General features: G+C 64.3%; 2 protein-coding genes across 3 annotated transcripts; one reads left to right on the top strand and one right to left on the bottom strand.

Moving 5' to 3' along the window:
• Positions 1-288: 288 nt before the first annotated feature.
• On the bottom strand, positions 289-11107 carry FLII (FLII actin remodeling protein). The gene is made up of 30 exons (XM_075515646.1): positions 10984-11107; positions 9773-9883; positions 8542-8613; positions 8289-8369; positions 7697-7782; positions 7394-7555; positions 7185-7288; positions 6903-7078; positions 6659-6816; positions 6436-6520; positions 5988-6135; positions 5712-5845; positions 5383-5595; positions 5122-5301; positions 4966-5048; positions 4812-4886; positions 4468-4551; positions 4230-4401; positions 4042-4146; positions 3631-3822; positions 3295-3483; positions 3054-3193; positions 2713-2938; positions 2369-2523; positions 2180-2240; positions 1962-2090; positions 1751-1857; positions 1334-1439; positions 1172-1237; positions 289-990 (listed from the first exon to the last, which is right to left on the bottom strand). Exons 1-30 carry the CDS (start codon positions 11044-11046, stop codon positions 856-858), a joined length of 3798 nt encoding a protein of 1265 aa, XP_075371761.1. The 5' UTR covers positions 11047-11107; the 3' UTR covers positions 289-855.
• Positions 11108-11247: 140 nt separating this feature from the next.
• Positions 11248-15923, top strand: MIEF2 (mitochondrial elongation factor 2). Of its 2 annotated transcripts, none has more exons than XM_075515140.1 (4): positions 11248-11294; positions 11760-11913; positions 12408-12585; positions 13452-15923. In XM_075515140.1, exons 2-4 carry the CDS (start codon positions 11767-11769, stop codon positions 14504-14506), a joined length of 1380 nt encoding a protein of 459 aa, XP_075371255.1. In that variant the 5' UTR covers positions 11248-11294; positions 11760-11766; the 3' UTR covers positions 14507-15923. The 2 variants fall into 2 exon arrangements, with proteins under 2 accessions (XP_075371255.1, XP_075371256.1); XM_075515141.1 differs by lacking the exon at positions 11248-11294 and adding an exon at positions 11308-11458.
• Positions 15924-16838: the final 915 nt, after the last annotated feature.

The following is a 16838-nucleotide window of genomic DNA, read 5'->3' as shown; positions in this document are numbered from 1 at the left end:
GTACGTGTGTGGCTGGGGGGGGGGCCGGGCAAGGCAGCGCTGCCCTGGGCTCTGTCGCTGCCTGCCGGGGCCGGGGCTGTAGTGTCCCTGGTAGAAACCCCCCCACCTCCTCCTTTTTTTTTTTTTTTTGGTAAGATGAATTTAGCATTGTTTAGTTATTAAAAATACTGGTTTTTAATATTGAAAATAAAGCATTTAATATCAATGGCCTAGACTGCAGCTGTTCAGGGAGCCTTGGGACTGCGGGGTCCCGGCCTCCGCCACCCCCTCCAGGAGAGCTGGGTGGGTGCCAGAGCCCCCCAAGCTGCGGTGGGGCAGGATCGGGGCTGGGGGACCCCCCCTTGGGAGCAAGGTGGGTGCAGTCAGAGCCTGGCACGGCCTTGGGGTGAGAAGTGCAGCCTTTATTGATATGATACCGATGGCCAGCCCCTGCTGGGGGTCTGCCCCCCCCAGGACAGCGGCGATGGCTGTAAGGCCCAGGGTTGAGAGCCCCTCACCCCCCCGCAGTGCTCTTTAGCAAAGCATCCTCCCACCCAAACTGGGAAACACCCCTGGCCCCCAGTTGCAGGGGGAGCTCGGCACTGGTTTAGGGCAGCAGCATCCCCAAGCAGGGTGTAACAGGGGCCCACGCCGCCCCGTATGCCCCCCAGGAAGGGAAGGGGCTGAGCTGGGCCCCGTGCCGGGAGAAGGGGGGACAGAGGACAGCCCCAGCGCTCCCCCCTGGCCCCGGCTTGGGGAGAAGTGGCTCCAAGGGTCGAGCTTGGCTGGGAGCAGGCGTGTGCGGCAGCACAGCGTGCCAGGGGGTCTGGCCGTGCCACGGGGGGCTGTAACCGGAGTGCTGGGTGCCCCTGGCCCTTAGGCGGGCGGCTTGCGGAAGACGCTCCAGGCGTGGAAGCAGCGGGTGAAGGGCCAGGGCTCGTTGCCTTTCCGCACCAGCCGGAGCTTGCGGGGACGCGTGGGGTCCTTGGAGCGCATGTGCTGGATGTAGACCTGGGGCAGAGCATAGCCGTGGGGGTCCCCGGCCCTCGCCCACCTCCAGGGCTGGCATTCCCCAGCCCGGGGGGGCTGCTGCGAGCTCTGCACCGCCGTGCACGGGGCAGGATCAGGGCCCCGAGGGCAGATGAAGCCCAAATCCTCCCCCCATCAGCAGCAAGCAGGAGGGAGGCCCTACCTGGCACGCCTTGAGGCTCAGCTTGATCTCCACCTGGCTGGTCTGGGTGCCCACCCACATGTAGACCTGCGGGAAGGACGTGCAGCCCGGCTCAGCCCATAGAGCCACGGGCAGATCTGGCCCCTGCCCCGGGCACAGGACGGCCTCACGCCCCCGGCTCACCTCCCGCCCGTTGTCCAGCAGCATGATGTCATCATCGGCCAGGTCATCCTGGCAGAAATCGGAGCACTTCTCTGACACGGAGAAATAGCCCTTCTCGTTGGAGCACCTGCGGGGACAGTACCAAAGACATGAGTTTGTTAGGACTCAGCTCGCGCAGAAGGAAGGGAAGGGATGGGATGGGATGGGATGGGATGGGATGGGATGGGATGGGATGGGATGGGATGGGATGGAGAAGCTCTGTTTCAGCCGGTTGATGCCCAGGGATGGACAGAGAGTTGGAGAGGAGCTTTTCCTGCTGTGGGGAGCCGTGCCCTGGCAAGCCTGGGAGGACTGAGCCCCTGGCATGGCCCGGGGCACTGTGGGAGGAGGAAGGGGATCAGCACAGACTTGAGCAGCCCCACCTGGACCAGGACCCACCTGAAGAGCCGGGAGTGCTTCATGTAGTCGGCGTCTTCATCGTAGGGCTTCTGGCTCCCAATGCCCACCCAGAAGAAGTTTTCGGGCTCCTCTCCCTCGTTGATCACCTGCGAGGGCAGGGACAGGGCTGAGCGTGGCCGTCCCCTGCCCTGGTGGTCGCTGCCACCCAGGTAAGCTGCCCCCAAGCCCCGCTGTGCCCCCACCCCCTCACCTGCTTGCTGTAGGAGTCATCAAACATGTGGTTCATGATGTCCTCGGCCAGCTTGGCCTCATCAGGGTCGGCTGCCCGGCCCACCCAGGTGTAGACGATGCCCTGGTTGTCCGTGCTCTCAAAAGGCACCTGGGGGAGCGCAGAGAGTCAGGGCTACCCAAGCAGGGAGGGGGGCAAGTGGCCAAGCATCCCCGAGGGTGCTCAGCCATGAGCAGTACCTTGAGGATGAAGCAAAACTCTGAGTTGAGCAGACCAGCGTCCGTGTTGATCTGGATGCACCTAGAAAAGAAGCCCACGAGGTACAGTCAGCAAGGGATCAGGCAGCCATGCCCACCGGCACGTGCCCTGCCAGGAGGCTGGCACCCATGGGTGCTGCCCGGCCCGGAGCAACCCGCGGGAGGGCTGACCTGGTGCAGAGGGCCCCGCCGTTGGTGCGGATGTGGTAGAGGCTGGGCTGGGGCGGGCTGGCCCTGTCCTTCCGCTTGCCCCGGTGGATGACAAACCTCCTCTTGAAGTGCGAGAGGAACTTGGGATTCTCCTGCTGCTGGGTCATGCGCACGACCTGGCCAGGGGTGGGTGTCAGCAGGGCCAGGGGCACCCCCCAGACACAACCCCAAGCCCCAGCTGCACCCCCTGCCAGCCCCCATCTCCGCTGCCATCCCCTGCCTGGGGGTCAGAGAGGGGAGGGGGGAGAAGCGAGGCAAAGCTGGGGGACCCTGTGTCACCCCCCAGGAGTAGGCAGCGGGGTCACCTCCAGTTTGCCGGGGAAGAGACTCTCGAACTTCTTCTGGAGGCTGAAGGTGAAGGTGAGCCAGCCCATGTTGGAGGCCTCCCGGCCCTGCCAGAAGTAGACGATGCACTGGAAGTCTTCCTCGGGCTGCTTCTCCTCCTCTTCTTCCTCACCCTCCTCCTCTCCTTTGCCTTCACCCTTCTTCTTCTTCTCCTCCTCCTCCTCGTACTCCACCGGCACCCAGTACCTGAGGGCAGGAACAGGGGGTGACGTGGGAGATGGGGCAGGTTGAGGCTCTGGGCAGGGAGATGGGTGGTCAAGGGGGTCCAGCAGCCCCGGAGAGGGGACGAGCCGGGTGTCACCTGCAGAGGAAGACGTAGCAGTCGTGGGTGTGGAAGTGGCCGAACTCCTCCTCGGGCAGGCGAGCGAATTTCTTGCCCTCCAGCACGAAGCCCTCCATGCCGTCCAGGTCCTCGTTCCACTCCTCCATCAGCTGCTCCGCCTGCGGCCCCACGCACTCCGTCAGCCAGCGGCCACCCAGCCCCTCCGTCAGCACCCGGCCCAACGCCGCAGGGGGACACAGGGGACGGTCCCCAGCCCTACCTCGCTCAGGGGCATGGGGGGCTGGCGGGGCAGGAAGAGCGCCGTGAGGTCGGCCTTCATCTGGTCCTTCTTCTCGGCATCCTTGCGGACCTTGCCGGCGAGGCCGCCCTCCTGCAGCACCGTCTCGGCGTTGCGGGTGTAATCCACGCGGAGGACGTCGTCCCAGTTCTTGAACTTGGACTTGAACACCTAAATTGGGGAGCAGGTAACGCACTCGGGGCCACAGCACCCTCCCTGGCACCCAGCACCCCGTCCAAGGGGTCTGTGCCCCCGTCTCCCTCCCCAGCACCGCTGCCCGGGGGTCTGTGCCCATTCGTGGCATGCGGGCTGCCCTACCTGGCACTCGGTGCCCTCCAGGTTCCTGGTGACCATGGCGTGCTTGGGCCGGTGCAGCATGCCGCACAGCTCCTGGCTCAGCTTCAGCGCCGCCGCCCGCACCAGCCGCGGCGACTTCCTCCCGATCCAGATGAAGACGTCGGACCAGCAGTCCAGGATGTACACGCTCTTGGTGTCCAGCAGGCTCTGCAGCTGCGGGCACCCCAGGGAAAAAAGGGGGTCAGGCACCCGCGGGCTTTCCTGGCTGGAAAACACCCTGCCCGCTCCCGAAAGACGGCCGGGAAGAGCTGGCTATCCCCCACCCGGGCCCCGCTGGCCCAACCTGCCTCTCCCAGGGCACAGCTGGAGGCAGAGGGGGCATGAAACCAGTCTTACTGGTCAGACTGGGAGAACCTCCCTGCTCCATCCTACCAGGCGCATCTCCGGCATCAGATCAGCCTTCAGCCTCTTCTTGTGCTCCACCGAGAGCTTGTAGTTGATCTGGGGCAGCTCCAGGTAGCCCAGGCCCAGGCCGACCTGCGGAGGGGACGGGGACGCGGGTGAGGGGGGGCTGCGGGGCCCCGGCAGCGCCGACGGCCCCGCGGACGGCAGCTCCCCACCTTGTACAGCTTGGGCTTGTGGGGCTGGAAGTCATCGGGGACGCAGGGCCGGATCTCCTCGGGCTGCCCCCCCAGCACCTCCCAGAAGTCGGGGGTCTCCTGGCCCTGGGCGAGCAGCGTGATCTCCGCCTTGCCCTTCCGCTCGTTCTTGTTGATCTTCTCGGCGAAGAGCCTGCAGCGGGAGCGGGTGAGGTGGCAGGTGGGCTCCCTGCACCCCCAGCCCCCCGACCAGCCCTACCTGGCCTTGGTGGTGCCGCTCAGCGTGGCCCGGCTCCCGCGCCACACAAAAAGGTTGAGGCCGTGGTCCAGGAGGAAGACGAACCTGGTGGATACAGAGGTGAGAGGACAGTCAGGAGAGGGCGGGGTGTGCCAAGCGTCCTCCCCACCCTGGGGGTCCTTGTGGAGCAGGGCACTGCAGCTGCTGGGGCTGCCGAGCGGGGTTTGGACCCACATCCTTGTAGAAAGGTGCTGGCACAACTGATCTGCACCCCAGAGCTGCAGCTACGACCTCTTGGGTGGACCCTGCCAGCACCCTGTCCCTCCGCAGGGACCTTGTGTCCCCTCACCGCTCCCCCTGCTCACCGGGGGTCCAGCGACGTCCCTTTCAGTGCCACCGGCTCCAGCTTGACGTTCTTCTTCCCATAGACACGGTACAGCCTGGGGGAGAGACAGCCACGGTGGGACATGGGGCACCGCCTGCCCCACGCGTCCCCCCAGCCCCTGGCCCCAGCGGTACCTGGTGACGTATTGCGTGTCCTCGACGGTGAAGAAGCCGCTGGCCGTGCCACCCTCGATGTAGGAGATGTCGTTGTCAAAGACCTGGGGGCAGGGAGGGGATGAGGGTGGGAGAGGCAGGGCTGGGGGCTATGGGGGGGCCGGGAGTCGGCCTCACCTGGAGGAACTCGTCGCTCTCATCCCCCATCTCCTCCCGGATGCTGCGGCACTCAGCCCCCAGGTAGTTGCGGAGGTTGACGGCATGGATGGCAGAGCAGGCTTTCTTGTCCAGTGTGGCCTCCTGCCCGATCCAGTAGTAGATCTCCCAGTTGAGGGAGCCGTTCTCATCCAGGAAGGTCTGGGGAGGGACGGGGTGTGAGGTGGTACGGCCATAGCCCTGGGTTGGGGACATGGGGGACCCTCGGTCCTCCCCAGGTACCTTGAGCACGATGTAGCAGTCGGCCTCGTAGAACTTGCCGTGGAAAGCCTCGTCCACCAGCGTGGGCACGAAGTTCTCGATCTGCCAGACACAGAGGCCGGGCAGCTGCCCCACGTCCTCGCTGAAGAACTCCGAGTAGTCCAGCTGCGGCTTCTCCAGGCCCTGGTCCCAGCGGCGCGTCTTCAGGTCCGGCGCCTTCGCCTCCCCACTCTCCTGCGGGGACGGGGACAGGTCACCGAGCTGGGGGCAACTGGGCCCCTGCCAGCACCCAGGGTGGGCCAGGGGCACCGTGCTGCTGCTCGGGGACCCTCTCCCACCCCAGACCCTACCTCTATCTTCTTGTTCTTCTCCTGGGCCACGTCCGACATCCCCTTCAGCACCTGCTTGGCCTGGTCGTCCTGGGCAGAGTCCTTGCGCCGCCGGAGCCGCATCTTGCGGGCCAGCGGGTCCTTGGTGCTGCTCCCTGGGGACACGGGGACGGGGTGAGAGGCAGCCAGGACGCCCATGCCTCGCGTGGGGCACGCCGTGGGGCACGGCTCGTTTCCCAGCCTCTCCCAGCGTGCTGCCCGAGGCAGGGGCTGTCCCCCAGGTCCCTGCAGGCTCACCTGCCGCGGCGGCCGCGACGGTGGCCGGGGAGGCTCCGGCCAGGCGGAGCTGGTTCTGCAGGGAGAAGTCGATGTTGTACCACTCCGACGTCCGATCCACCGGCTTTGGGGGCATCACCAGGTTGGGGTTCTCGCGCACGTCCAGGATCTGCCGAGGAGGGGACAGGAGACCTCACTGCTCTGAAGCACGGGCTCACGGGGACGCTGAGGACGTGGGGTGGGACGGGAGACCTCCGGAGCACCCTGGGCTTTGGTGAGGTGAGGGGATGTGGAGGGAGCTCTGAATCCACCGCCTGCCTGGGCTGAACTGTGGGCCAGGCTGCATGGATTGGCCCCAAGACCCCCTGTCCTCACCTCACCCCATCCCATCCTACAGCCCTGGGATCCCAGGGACACGCTGGGGCTGTGGTGGACCCAGCCCGAGGCGGAGGGGGTGTTGGGCTCTCACCTCCACGTCCGTCAGGAAGTGGATGGCCTCCGGCAGCGTCACCAGGCGGTTCTTGTTCAGCACCAGCTTCCTCAGCTTGGAGCACCTGTGGGTCACAGAGATGCTGGTGAAGGGCCAGGCCAGGGGCACGTCCTTCGGGGACACTCGGAGACCTCGTATCACCACACAGCCTCCATGTCTCCTCTGGGGGACAGAGCAGATCCGGCTGCGGGCTGTCCCCTACCTGCACAGGCTCTCGGGGATGAGCTCCAGGTTGTTGTTGGCCGCCATGAACTCCTCGAGATTGGCGAGCTTGCCGATGCCTGAGGGGATCCCATCAAAGTCGAGCTTGTTGGAGTTCAGGTACATCTTCTTCAGCTTGGTCAGCTTGCAGATGGCCGACTGGGGAAGGAGGAGATGGCGGGGTGAGGGAGAACCCAGTGGCATGGAGGAACGGGCAGGGACGCCACGTACGGGCAGGGACATACGGGCAAGGAGGTGAGCTGGTTGCGGGACAGGTTGAGGGTCTCCAGCTGGGTCCACTGGTCAATGCAGAGGGACAGCTCCGCGATCTGGTTGCTGCTGAGGTTGAGGCGCCGCAGGCTGCCCAGGGTGTAGAGGCACTCGGGGACGCGGCTGAGGTCGTTGCAGGACAGGTCCACATCTGGGGGAAGACAACGGGGTGAACGCCGCCGGCTGGACCCACGCCGGGGCCGAGAGAGCCCCTGGACGGGCCCCGTGCGCCGTGGGGCTGGGTGTCCCGGTCCTACCTGCCAGGTTCACCAGCCCCTCGAGGCTGGTGGGCAGGTTGCTCTGCGTGCGCTGGGTGTTCCTGAGGTGCAGGGTCTGCAGGGCGGTCATCGCCGGGAGCTGCCTGCGGGCCGTGGAGAACCACGGGGCAGGGAAGGTGTCAGGGCTGGGACAGGCACCCGGCACAGCCCCGGCATCGTGGGATCCAGCCCGGAAAACGGGGTCTTACCGGAGCTGCGCGTGCAGGAGGGGGTTGTTGTTGAGGATGAGGGTCTGGAGGTGGACCAGGCGTCTCATCTGCGGTGGGAGGCTCTCCAGCTTGTTGTTGCTCAGGTCGAGGTAGAGCAGGTCCGTCAGGTTGATGAAGAGCTGGTTGGGGATGGTCTCGATACTGCGGGGATATGGGGATCTTCAGGGCTACGCAGAACCTCTCCCTCCCGGAGTGGGGCAGAGAGCGAGACCCGGAGTGAAGGAGGTGACGGACGGAGGTGGCCGTGGCCAGGGGGAGATGGCTGCCCTGGCCCAGACCCACCTGTTGTGGCCAAGGTTGAGGACCAGCATGTTCTTGGCGTTCTCCAGCTCCCGCGGACACTCCGTGAGCTGGTTGTAGCTCAGGTCCTGGGGCAAACGGGAGAGCAAAGCAGGCATCACCCTCTGGCCCGCATCCAGCAACCACCACCCAAACCTGAGGACCGAGGGGCATCTTCGGGGGCACGGCCTGCCTACAGCCGCACCGGATCTCGCCCCACGGATCGGTGCCCAGCAGCAGGAGCTGGACGAGCACGCGGGGAACCCAGCCATGGCACCAGCCTTTAAAGAAGGCATTGCCACAGGGTTATCCTGCCCGCGGCCAGCTTCCTCGGTGCCCAGATGTGGGGTCAGAAGGACCGTCACTGAAAGGGCATGGGAGTTCTTCTTGCAGGGAAGCCAGTTACGGCCTGGGCACCCGAAAGTCAAAGGGAGCTGGGCAGCGCTGAGTCCCGATTTCCTCCCTGCACCTTTCCCCTGGACGCTCCTCAGCCCGGCCGTGCTCCCCAAGGGGCACGAGGGGCCACCGAGGCGTGGGAGCGGGACCCGGGAGTCTGAGGTGGCTCTCGCGTTAGCCGGGGAGACTCTGCACCCACCAGCACTGAGAGGTCATCCAGCTGGAAGATATCGTCGGGGACTCCCGAGTTCTTCAGGCTGTTTGCACGAGCCACGATCGCCTTGAAAGGGGAGAGAGAGGCACGAGTGCAGCCACCCGCCGGCTCTACGCCTGCTGAGCCCCCCAGGGCGGCCAGCGACGATCCTTGTGTACCCCCAAAGCCAGGGGCCAGCCAAGAGGTGCCTGGAGACACCAGCCCTGATGCGGGTGGGACAGGCGAGGGGGACACTTACCCGGAGGCAGGGCAGGCCGGAGAGCTCGCCGTGCAGCGTGGTGAGGCTGTTGTGACTCACGGAGAGGTGTTCCTGCAGGGAAGCCCCAGTGAGCAGAGAGAGGAGCCGGGGCTGCGTGGGGCAGCGGTCGGGCCCCCGCACCGACGTGGGGGCTCCTCGATCCCAGGAGAGTAGGGGGCTTGTGGATGTATGGGGTGAGCTCGGCCCTGACCCACACAAGGCTGCTGGGACGCTCCCAGTCTCAAACTGGTTGGTTGGCCCCAACGTGCCCACGCTGCTTCCGCACCCTTGGGGCGGACCTGGCTGAGACACCCCAGCCCTGCTGCAGGGTTCGGGGTGCTCTGGGCTGCTACCGAGTTGGCTGGCGGCAGTCCCATACGGTCCCCGAGCAAACAGACCCCAGTCCTTGGAAATGCTCCTCGCTGGGTGATCTGGAAACGGGCAGACACGTGGGGACCGGCAAGGTTGGAGCAGGGCCCAGGGGAAATTTTGTATTTCCTCTGGGTATCACCAGCCCAGCTGTTACCTGCTCAGGAAAATGAGGAATTGGCAGACTGTGGGCGAGATGCCAGGTTTTAAATCCAGCCATGGCCCCCCAGCATCTGGCGGGACTGGCGGGAACGGAGCTGCGAGCAGCACGGAGGGCTTCCCCGCTTGCCGTGCCTCAGCAGGGCACACCCGGCACGGTGACGAGGACTTTTGGCAGCGCGCTGTGTCTGGCTGACACCGATTTAACGATGTCCGTAACGTGCTGCAGGACACCGCCAAAGCAAAGCTTAGCCACGGACTCCGCCAAGGGCCTGGTCGCGCACAAAACTCGAGCCACCCAAAAAACAAAGCCAGGCAGCTGTCAGCTCCTGCTCTTTATAGCTTTTAGCAAAGGAGGGGGGAAAAAAAAGCCCCAAAGCCTTAATCCTCCCCATACCAAACCTTCACCCTTCCCTTCTATTAAAGGGCAGAGGATATAAGCATGGTTTTTAGTCTGGTTTGCTAGGAAAACAAGGTGAAACTGAGTACAAGTCTGTCTCAACCCCACTCCTAACAGCTCCTGCATCCAATTTCAACCGCACGTTGTAGCTCAGCCCTATTATTAGACACCAGAGCATCCGCCGATGAGCCACGAGGCTGGCAGGCACCAGGCTCTCGGCACCGCTGCGCAGGGCCCTGTCTGACCCCACAGCCCCAGTGGGAGCCGTCGAGCCCCATCCCCTCCCCAAAACGTGCCGCTCACCAGCTTCTGGAGGGCGGCGAGCTCCTCGGGCAGGTAGCAGAGCCCCGTGCGGTTCAGCTTCAGCCAGCGCAGGCTGGTCATCGCCTTCACGTGCTCTGGGAAGTAGCCGCCCTGCGAGGAGGAGGAGGGTGAGAAAACCGCCTGCCCCACGGGGTGAGGATCTGGGGACCTCAGCCTGACCAGCCCGATGAGGTCGGGGGGAGGCCTGGGATCGCCCAGTCCCATGGAACTGGGAGCTGGGGGGGGCTGAGATCGACCAGTTCTATGGGACTGGGAGCTGGGGGGGCCAGGATCGCCCAGTTCTATGGGACTGGGAGCTGGGGGGGCTGAGATCGCCCAGTTCTATGGGACTGGGAGCTGGGGGGGCCAGGATCGCCCAGTTCTATGGGACTGGGAGCTGGGGGGGGGCCGAGATTGCCCAGTTCTATGGGACTGGGAGCTGGGGGGGGCTGAGATCGCCCAGTTCTATGGGACTGGGAGCTGGAGGGGGGGCCGGGATCGCCCAGTTCTATGGGACTGGGAGCTGGGGGGGGGCCGGGATCGCCCAGTTCTATGGGACTGGGAGCTGGGGGGCTGAGATCGCCCAGTTCTATGGGACTGGGAGCTGGGGGGGGGGGGCCGGGATCGCCCAGTTCTACGGGACTGGGAGCTGGGGGGGGGCCGGGATCGCCCAGTCCTATGGGACTGGGAGCTGGGGGGGGGCCGGGATCGCCCAGTTCTATGGGACTGGGAGCTGGGGGGGGGGGGGCCGGGATCGCCCAGTTCTATGGGACTGGGAGCTGGGGGGGGGGGGGCCGGGATCGCCCAGTTCTATGGGACTGGGAGCTGGGGGGGGGCCGGGATCGCCCAGTTCTATGGGACTGGGAGCTGGGGGGCCTGGGATCGCCCAGTCCTACGGGACTGGGAGCTGGGGGGCCACCATCACCTGGCTCTCTGGGGCCCCATGGGCCGGGGGCTCAGGGATCGCCAGGCCCTGTAGTGCCTATGGGGGCAGGCACCAAGGCTCCCCTAGACGAGCAGCCCCGGTCTGGGGCCAGCAGCAGGGCCAGGGGGGCGAGATCGCCCAGCCCCGGGGTGGCCGAGCTGAGCCTGCGGGGCCGGGCCGGGCCTGACGGGGCCCTGCGGGGCCCGGGCCCGCGCTCGCCCGGCGCTCGGGGCCAGGGGCCGGGGCTGCCCCCCCGTCCCCCAGTACCCCCCGTTCCCCCCCGCACCTTGAAGTCGTTGCCGCTGAGGTCGACGCCGCGGACGAAGGGCAGGACCCCGGTGGCCGCCATGGCGGTGCTGGCGGCGGAAGGGCGGGGGGACCCGGCGGCCGCGCGCCCCGCCCTGCCCTGCCCCGCCCCGCCCCGCCCCGCCGACCACGCCCCCTTCACCTCCCGGCCCCGCCCCGGCGGTGACGCTGCGTCGGGGGGAGGGTGGAGCCGGGTTCTGCTTCCGAGCGCGGGTGGGCGGGGCCGCGCTGCGCCGCGCCCCTATTGGCTGGGGCCGCGCCGGGGGCTGCGGGGCGCGCCGGCACGCGCGGGCAGCGGGGGTGAGTGCGGGCGGGGGCGGGGCCGGTGCGGGTCCGGTCCTGCCCTTGAGCGGGTCGGGGCTCGGGGGTGGCCCCGGGCGGTGCCCGTGGCCCGGCCGCTTCCCCTGGGCAGCGCGGGGGTCTCCGTCCCGGCCCCCACGGAGGCACGGGCCGCGGTACCCCCCCGCCCCCCCCCCCCCCCGCACTGCTGGTTCCCCCCGAGGCGGTCGCGCCAGGGCCGGGCGAGGAGCGGGTGACCCTTCTCCGGGGTGACCCTTGCTCCTCCGCCGCACCCAGGAGTCCCGGCGGCGGCGGAAGCCTTTGCCCGGGAGGTGGAGGGGAGCGGCGGAGAGGACTCGGCGGGGCCGGCAGAAACCCCCGTCCCCCAAAAACTCCCATCCTGCCGGCCCGGCGTCCCCCGGGGAGGCAGGTCCCCCACCCAGGGTGACACCCCGCTGCTCCTCTCCCCCTCTGCAGGGCGACCATGGCCGAGTTCACACGCCAGCGGGGCAAGCGGCAGGAGGACAGCGGGCTGGGCAGCGTCCTCGACCTCCTGTTGGCCAACGCCAGGCTGGTGCTGGGCGTCAGCGGCGCGGCCGTGCTCGCCATCGCCACGCTGGCCGTCAAGCGGGTAAGGCTGGCGCGGCCGCTGTCGGGGCTCGGAGGATGGGAGCGGCCGGCCGATCTGTGGAGGAGAGCCGCTTTGCTCCCCGGCTGCGGCGAGGGAACCTCGCTGGCTGCTCCTGAGCTGTGGAGCTGGTCCCTCGAGTCTGGCAGAAATGCCGACGGTGCTGGCGGCAGCGCCGTGGGCATGGAGCTGCCCGCTCCTTCCTTCTGGGGGCACGTGCAGCCCCGCACCCTGTTTGCCCAGAACGGCACGCATTTGGGATACAGCTTAATTCACATTGGGACACCTGACTATTTTCCACTTAAAATCTGCAGGAAGAAAGCGTGCACCTTTGTGGCCCCCTGAACTGTGTATTTTTGCTGGTAGAAGCGCTGCATGGGGCTGCGTCTCCCCGTGTGTGTACCAGAGGGGCCGTTGTCCCCCTTAGTTCAGGGTGTGACCACAGGGAAATGGTACAGAGATAATAACTTGTCCACGCTGGTTTTCCTTCCCTCCAGCTGATAGACCGAGCCACCAGCCCTCGTGATGAAGGCGATCCCAAAGCTGAGCAGAAGACCCTGGAGGAGAGCTGGCAGGACTTGGCCTTGATCAAGACGATGCCAAAGCCGCCCAAGAAGCAGAGAAGGGAAGACCTCAGCGAGCCTCTGCTCTCTCCGGCTCAGCCGCCGGCCCCAGGTGAGGCTCACGGTGTACGTGCCGGCTCCTGCCGCGGCCAGGAAGATCACCTTGGTGTGCTCCAGGCCGGCTGCACCGCTTTTCCCGGAGGTCTGGGAGCTCCGTGTTATTTTTAGCTCGGTGACCGGAAAGCCGACCCAATTGAGCCTGCCCTCCTGGGAGGCTCCCGAGCCACGGCCCCTTTTTAGGCAATGCCTGCTGTAACAGCACCTTCGATACAGGCCTGGGCACCTCGGCCACCGCGGCATGGTGGAGGCTGCCGGGGCTTTGTTTCCTCTGGAGTGGTGTCTGCAGTGCTCGTTTTCTGGGTCAGCTCTGTCTAGAGGAAGGTGCGCTCGGGAGCTACCGCAGACAAAGGCTGCCTTGTCCGGCTGCCTACAAAGACGGCGTTTTTCAAAGCGGGAAAGCAGCCCAGCTCGGTGCAGGGCAGGTCCTGAGATACCGGACCTGGAGCAGGACTGTTTGCAGGACTCGAGCGATCAGGCAGGCATCAGGGCAGGCTGGATCTGCCCGAGCAGTCTTAGTGGGGCTGAGACTCGTAGGGACCCTGGCAGTGAGTCCCTTGCCTGGCTGCCGGTGCTTAGCCTGCTTTACCCATCTCTAGCTGGGGGGTAAGGCCAGGCGCTGTTGGGTTTTGAGGGTAGTTTGAGCTCTGCCTTGGCTGAGAAGCACCGTGACCGTCAGAGGAGTCGGTGGTGGCCCTCTTGGCAAGGTCAGCCTCGCGTCCAGAGAGGTGGGCCGAGAGCTGGGCACCCAGCTCGCGCCTCCCCCTCGGCTGCGGCAGGAGAAGCTGCTGCTGTAGGTTGCGGATGATCTGCTCAGAGCTGTGACTTCTCCCTTCCCTCTGCCCCATCCCCTTCTCACAGAGCCCAGGGTCTGCTCTGCCCCTCCGGAGACTCCTCGGGTTGAATCCAGCCCTCCGCGCTGCCTCACGCTGCAGGAGAAGCTCCTCTCGCACTACAGCAGCCGGCTGGCCGTGCCTGAGGCGCAAGCATCCCTTGCCCCGCAGCTGGCCAGGAGCATCTGCGCCCAACTGCAGAACTTCCTGCGGAGCAAGTGCCCGGAGCTGCCCTTCGGCAGCCTCTTCCTCAGCGGTCCCCTGCTTGACGGCCTCGGGGCTCTGGCAGCCGACCACATCCACCTCATGCTGCCGGTGGTCCTTGAGGCCACGCTCTGGAGCCTCATTCCAGGAGAGGACACCGTGGTGAGGAACCCCCGGTACTGGATGATCAAGAGGACTGATCTGGAGTATTTCCCTCGTGGGTGCAGCTCCTGGGACAGGTTCATAGTGGGCCGGTACCTCTCCTCCAACGCGCTCAATGAGACCCTCCACAAGATGCTGGTGGCCTCCATCAACTGGCCTGCCATAGGCAGCCTCCTGGGGAGTGTCATCCACCCGGTCGTGGCCTCCCAGGAGCTGAAGCTGGAAGTCAAACACAGTCAGGTCGAGCTGAGCATCACCCTCTTCCCAGTGGTGGAGATGGAGGACAAGGTTCTTCTGGCTGCTCCTCCTGAAGGACTGGTGGAAAACCTCTGGCTTGAGAGCTTTTACAGGGCAGAGGTCTCGAAGGTGAAGGAGCTGGATGCCGGCGACTCCGGGGCTCGGCAGCACTGCCTCCGCATCCTGAACGGCGTCTGCAAGAGCCATCCTGCCCTGTACAAACTGAGCGGCAGCCCCTTGACCCACGTCGTCCTTCACCTCAGTGCCACCAGTTCGGACTGGGCAGAAGAAAGCCTTGCTGACAGGTTCCAGCAGGTGCTTGAGGAGCTGGTAGGCTACCTGGAGAAAGGGGTCCTGCCTTCCTATTTCAACCACAAAATCAACCTCTTCTGTGAGCTGTTGGAAGAGGAAATCGATGAGATGGGCTTCATGCTCTACAGAGCCATATCTGAGCCGGAGCTCCTGCTGAAGGAGAAATGACCGGTGCATCAGGAGCCTCCCAAATGTAGGGTGTTCCTCACCCATCTGCTGCTCCCCGCTGTGAGGGTTGCGATGCTTCTAGTTGACTAGTCAGTAAGAGGCAAAGTTCTTGCACTTTATGAGAAAAAAAATATTTCCTATCTGAATAAAACGTGCCTGAGAAGAGGTGGGTGTTGGGGTGAGGAGCCTTTGGCTGGGAGGCTCTGCCGAACCTGGGGTGAGTGCAGCCCACACCTCCAGTACCTACAGGTGAGTCCCATCTGCTGGGCACTGGGAGCCGATATGAAGCATGTTTGGTCTCTGGTTCCCAGTGTCCTCTGCCTGTCCCAGCCTGCTGTCACAGCTCTTGGGCTTCCCTTGTGCTCCGAGACCAGCTGGAGCTGGAGGGGAGCAGTTCCTTGCTGCTGCTGTGTCCTGCAGACCCCACGGGGTGCAGTGGACACCTGGTCTTACTGTGCCATGCCCTCAGCCAGCTTTTGGGACAGGGTAGGAGCCTCATCCGTCTGCAGGATGTTGCCCAAACGATGACCTGGGTGGTTGTCTGGGCACTTCAAGGTACAGCCATAGCAAACAGGACTGTGGGTTTATTCTTTGGAAACCCTTTCAGCTGCCAAAAGGGGCGAGCTCAGCCTTACCTCTTCATTCTGCCAGTATTGGCTCTGCCCCGAGGAAGTATCAGCGCCAGGGCTTCGTGGCCCTTGTCCCACGCGGTGTTTTGCTGGAAGGTGTCCTGAAAAAGGCAGCGGCAGGAAGAGAGCTGCTGACTCCCGGGAGCCTCCTGCTATCGGTCCCTCGGTGGAGGCTGCAGCAGGGCTGTGCGTCCCCTCCCTGACGGGTGGGTCGCTGCCAGCGTCCATCTGCAGGTACTCGCTGCTCTGCAGCTAAACCACGGCGTCCCCTTCCAGTCTGGCCAGTGACCTTTTCACACACGTGTTGCTGCTGTCTTGAGGTCCTGTTCCCCCCCCCCCCCGAGCCCCATGGTATGGGGCAGGAAAGTAGGACAGTAATGATGCTCTGAGCAGAGCACTTGCAAGAACTGAAGTGGTTTATGCTTTTTATTAAGAAGGTATGTTTTGTTTGGGTGTTTTGTTGTGTTTGGTTTTTTTTTTTTTCCTTTGAGTGGCTGCTAGTAGGCTTTGGTTCTGGCTGTAGTCCCAGGGCAAAGGAATATATTCTTATATTTAATGGAAAGAGCTGTTTTTGCACACTGGTGGAGATGGAGAAATCCTGTGGACTTCAATGTGAGCAGCTGTTGTGGGTTAGTTTTCTTTACAGCTCTCATCTTTATGGGAGGGGGAAAAAAAAACCCAAAACAAACCCTGTGCTTTTCCTCCCAGGCTGAAGATTACTTAAGTTTGTTCCTCCAAACCACTTCCCAGGTGTCAGTGATGAGAATAAACCTTCTCTGTGTATACTGGTTCTCTTGTCAGCTCTGTTTTGTCTCCTTTCCTGTGATAAGGGCTGAAGCGACCCTCCAGCTGTGGTGGCATGCCCAAGAATCACCCAGTGCTGCCCAGGGCATTCCCCCCTGCCCAGAGAGCTTGGTGGGGTGGTCAGAGCCCGTCCTGCAAGGCCTTTCTCCTCCTCTTCCAAACCCCTTACAAGCGCCTGCGGAGTGCCTGGCTGCGGTACGTGAGCCGTCTGGATGCTGAGCTTGTGCTGTTTCCCCAGTGGCTCTTAACTGCTCAGCTGCCTGAACACTGACCAGGGTTAGACCAGTAAAGCTGGTAACGGCTGATGCCATCAGCAATGCTTAACCTGCTGCCTGTGTGCTACACAAATGCTTTCCGCTGCTGTTGCCATTCAGAGGCTGCTGCCAGGGCTTCTGCCGTGCTTTGCCAGCTCAGTGATTGCATTACAAAGCCTCGTAATCCTGTTATTTTAGCTGGCAGGTCTGTATTTTTAGGCCACAGCTGTTAATCATGGGAGTGGGGGGTACAGGGAAATGCAACCTGAGTTCTCCTGACCTTACTCCATAGATTTAGGCCCAACAGTGATGGACTGCTGCAGAGTTAAAGGCTCTCTTCTCTCTCGTGCAGACCTTAAAGCGAACCTGTGCTGCTGTGGTCTCCTCTGCTTCAAGCTACGCTCTATAGGAAGCGCTTCAGCCTCCTGCCCACCCTGGCTGCTCTGTGTGCTGCATGTCACCTCAGTACTGACCCCAGGGAACTGCTCCGTGTCCAGGAGCATGGTCCTGAGCAGCGTCGGAGGCCCAGGGGGAAAAACTGAAAGCTGTCCTGTGGCAGGAGAGGACACAGGAATCTTCTGGATCTACTTTCTTTGATGTACAGAAGAAGCCCCAAGAGAGGGAAGAGGTAGCCTGGCTTCCCAG

This window comes from Mycteria americana, chromosome 12 (assembly GCF_035582795.1).
Source record: "Mycteria americana isolate JAX WOST 10 ecotype Jacksonville Zoo and Gardens chromosome 12, USCA_MyAme_1.0, whole genome shotgun sequence".
Lineage (NCBI taxonomy): Eukaryota > Metazoa > Chordata > Aves > Ciconiiformes > Ciconiidae > Mycteria > Mycteria americana.
This window is presented reverse-complemented; position numbering and strand designations above follow the sequence as displayed.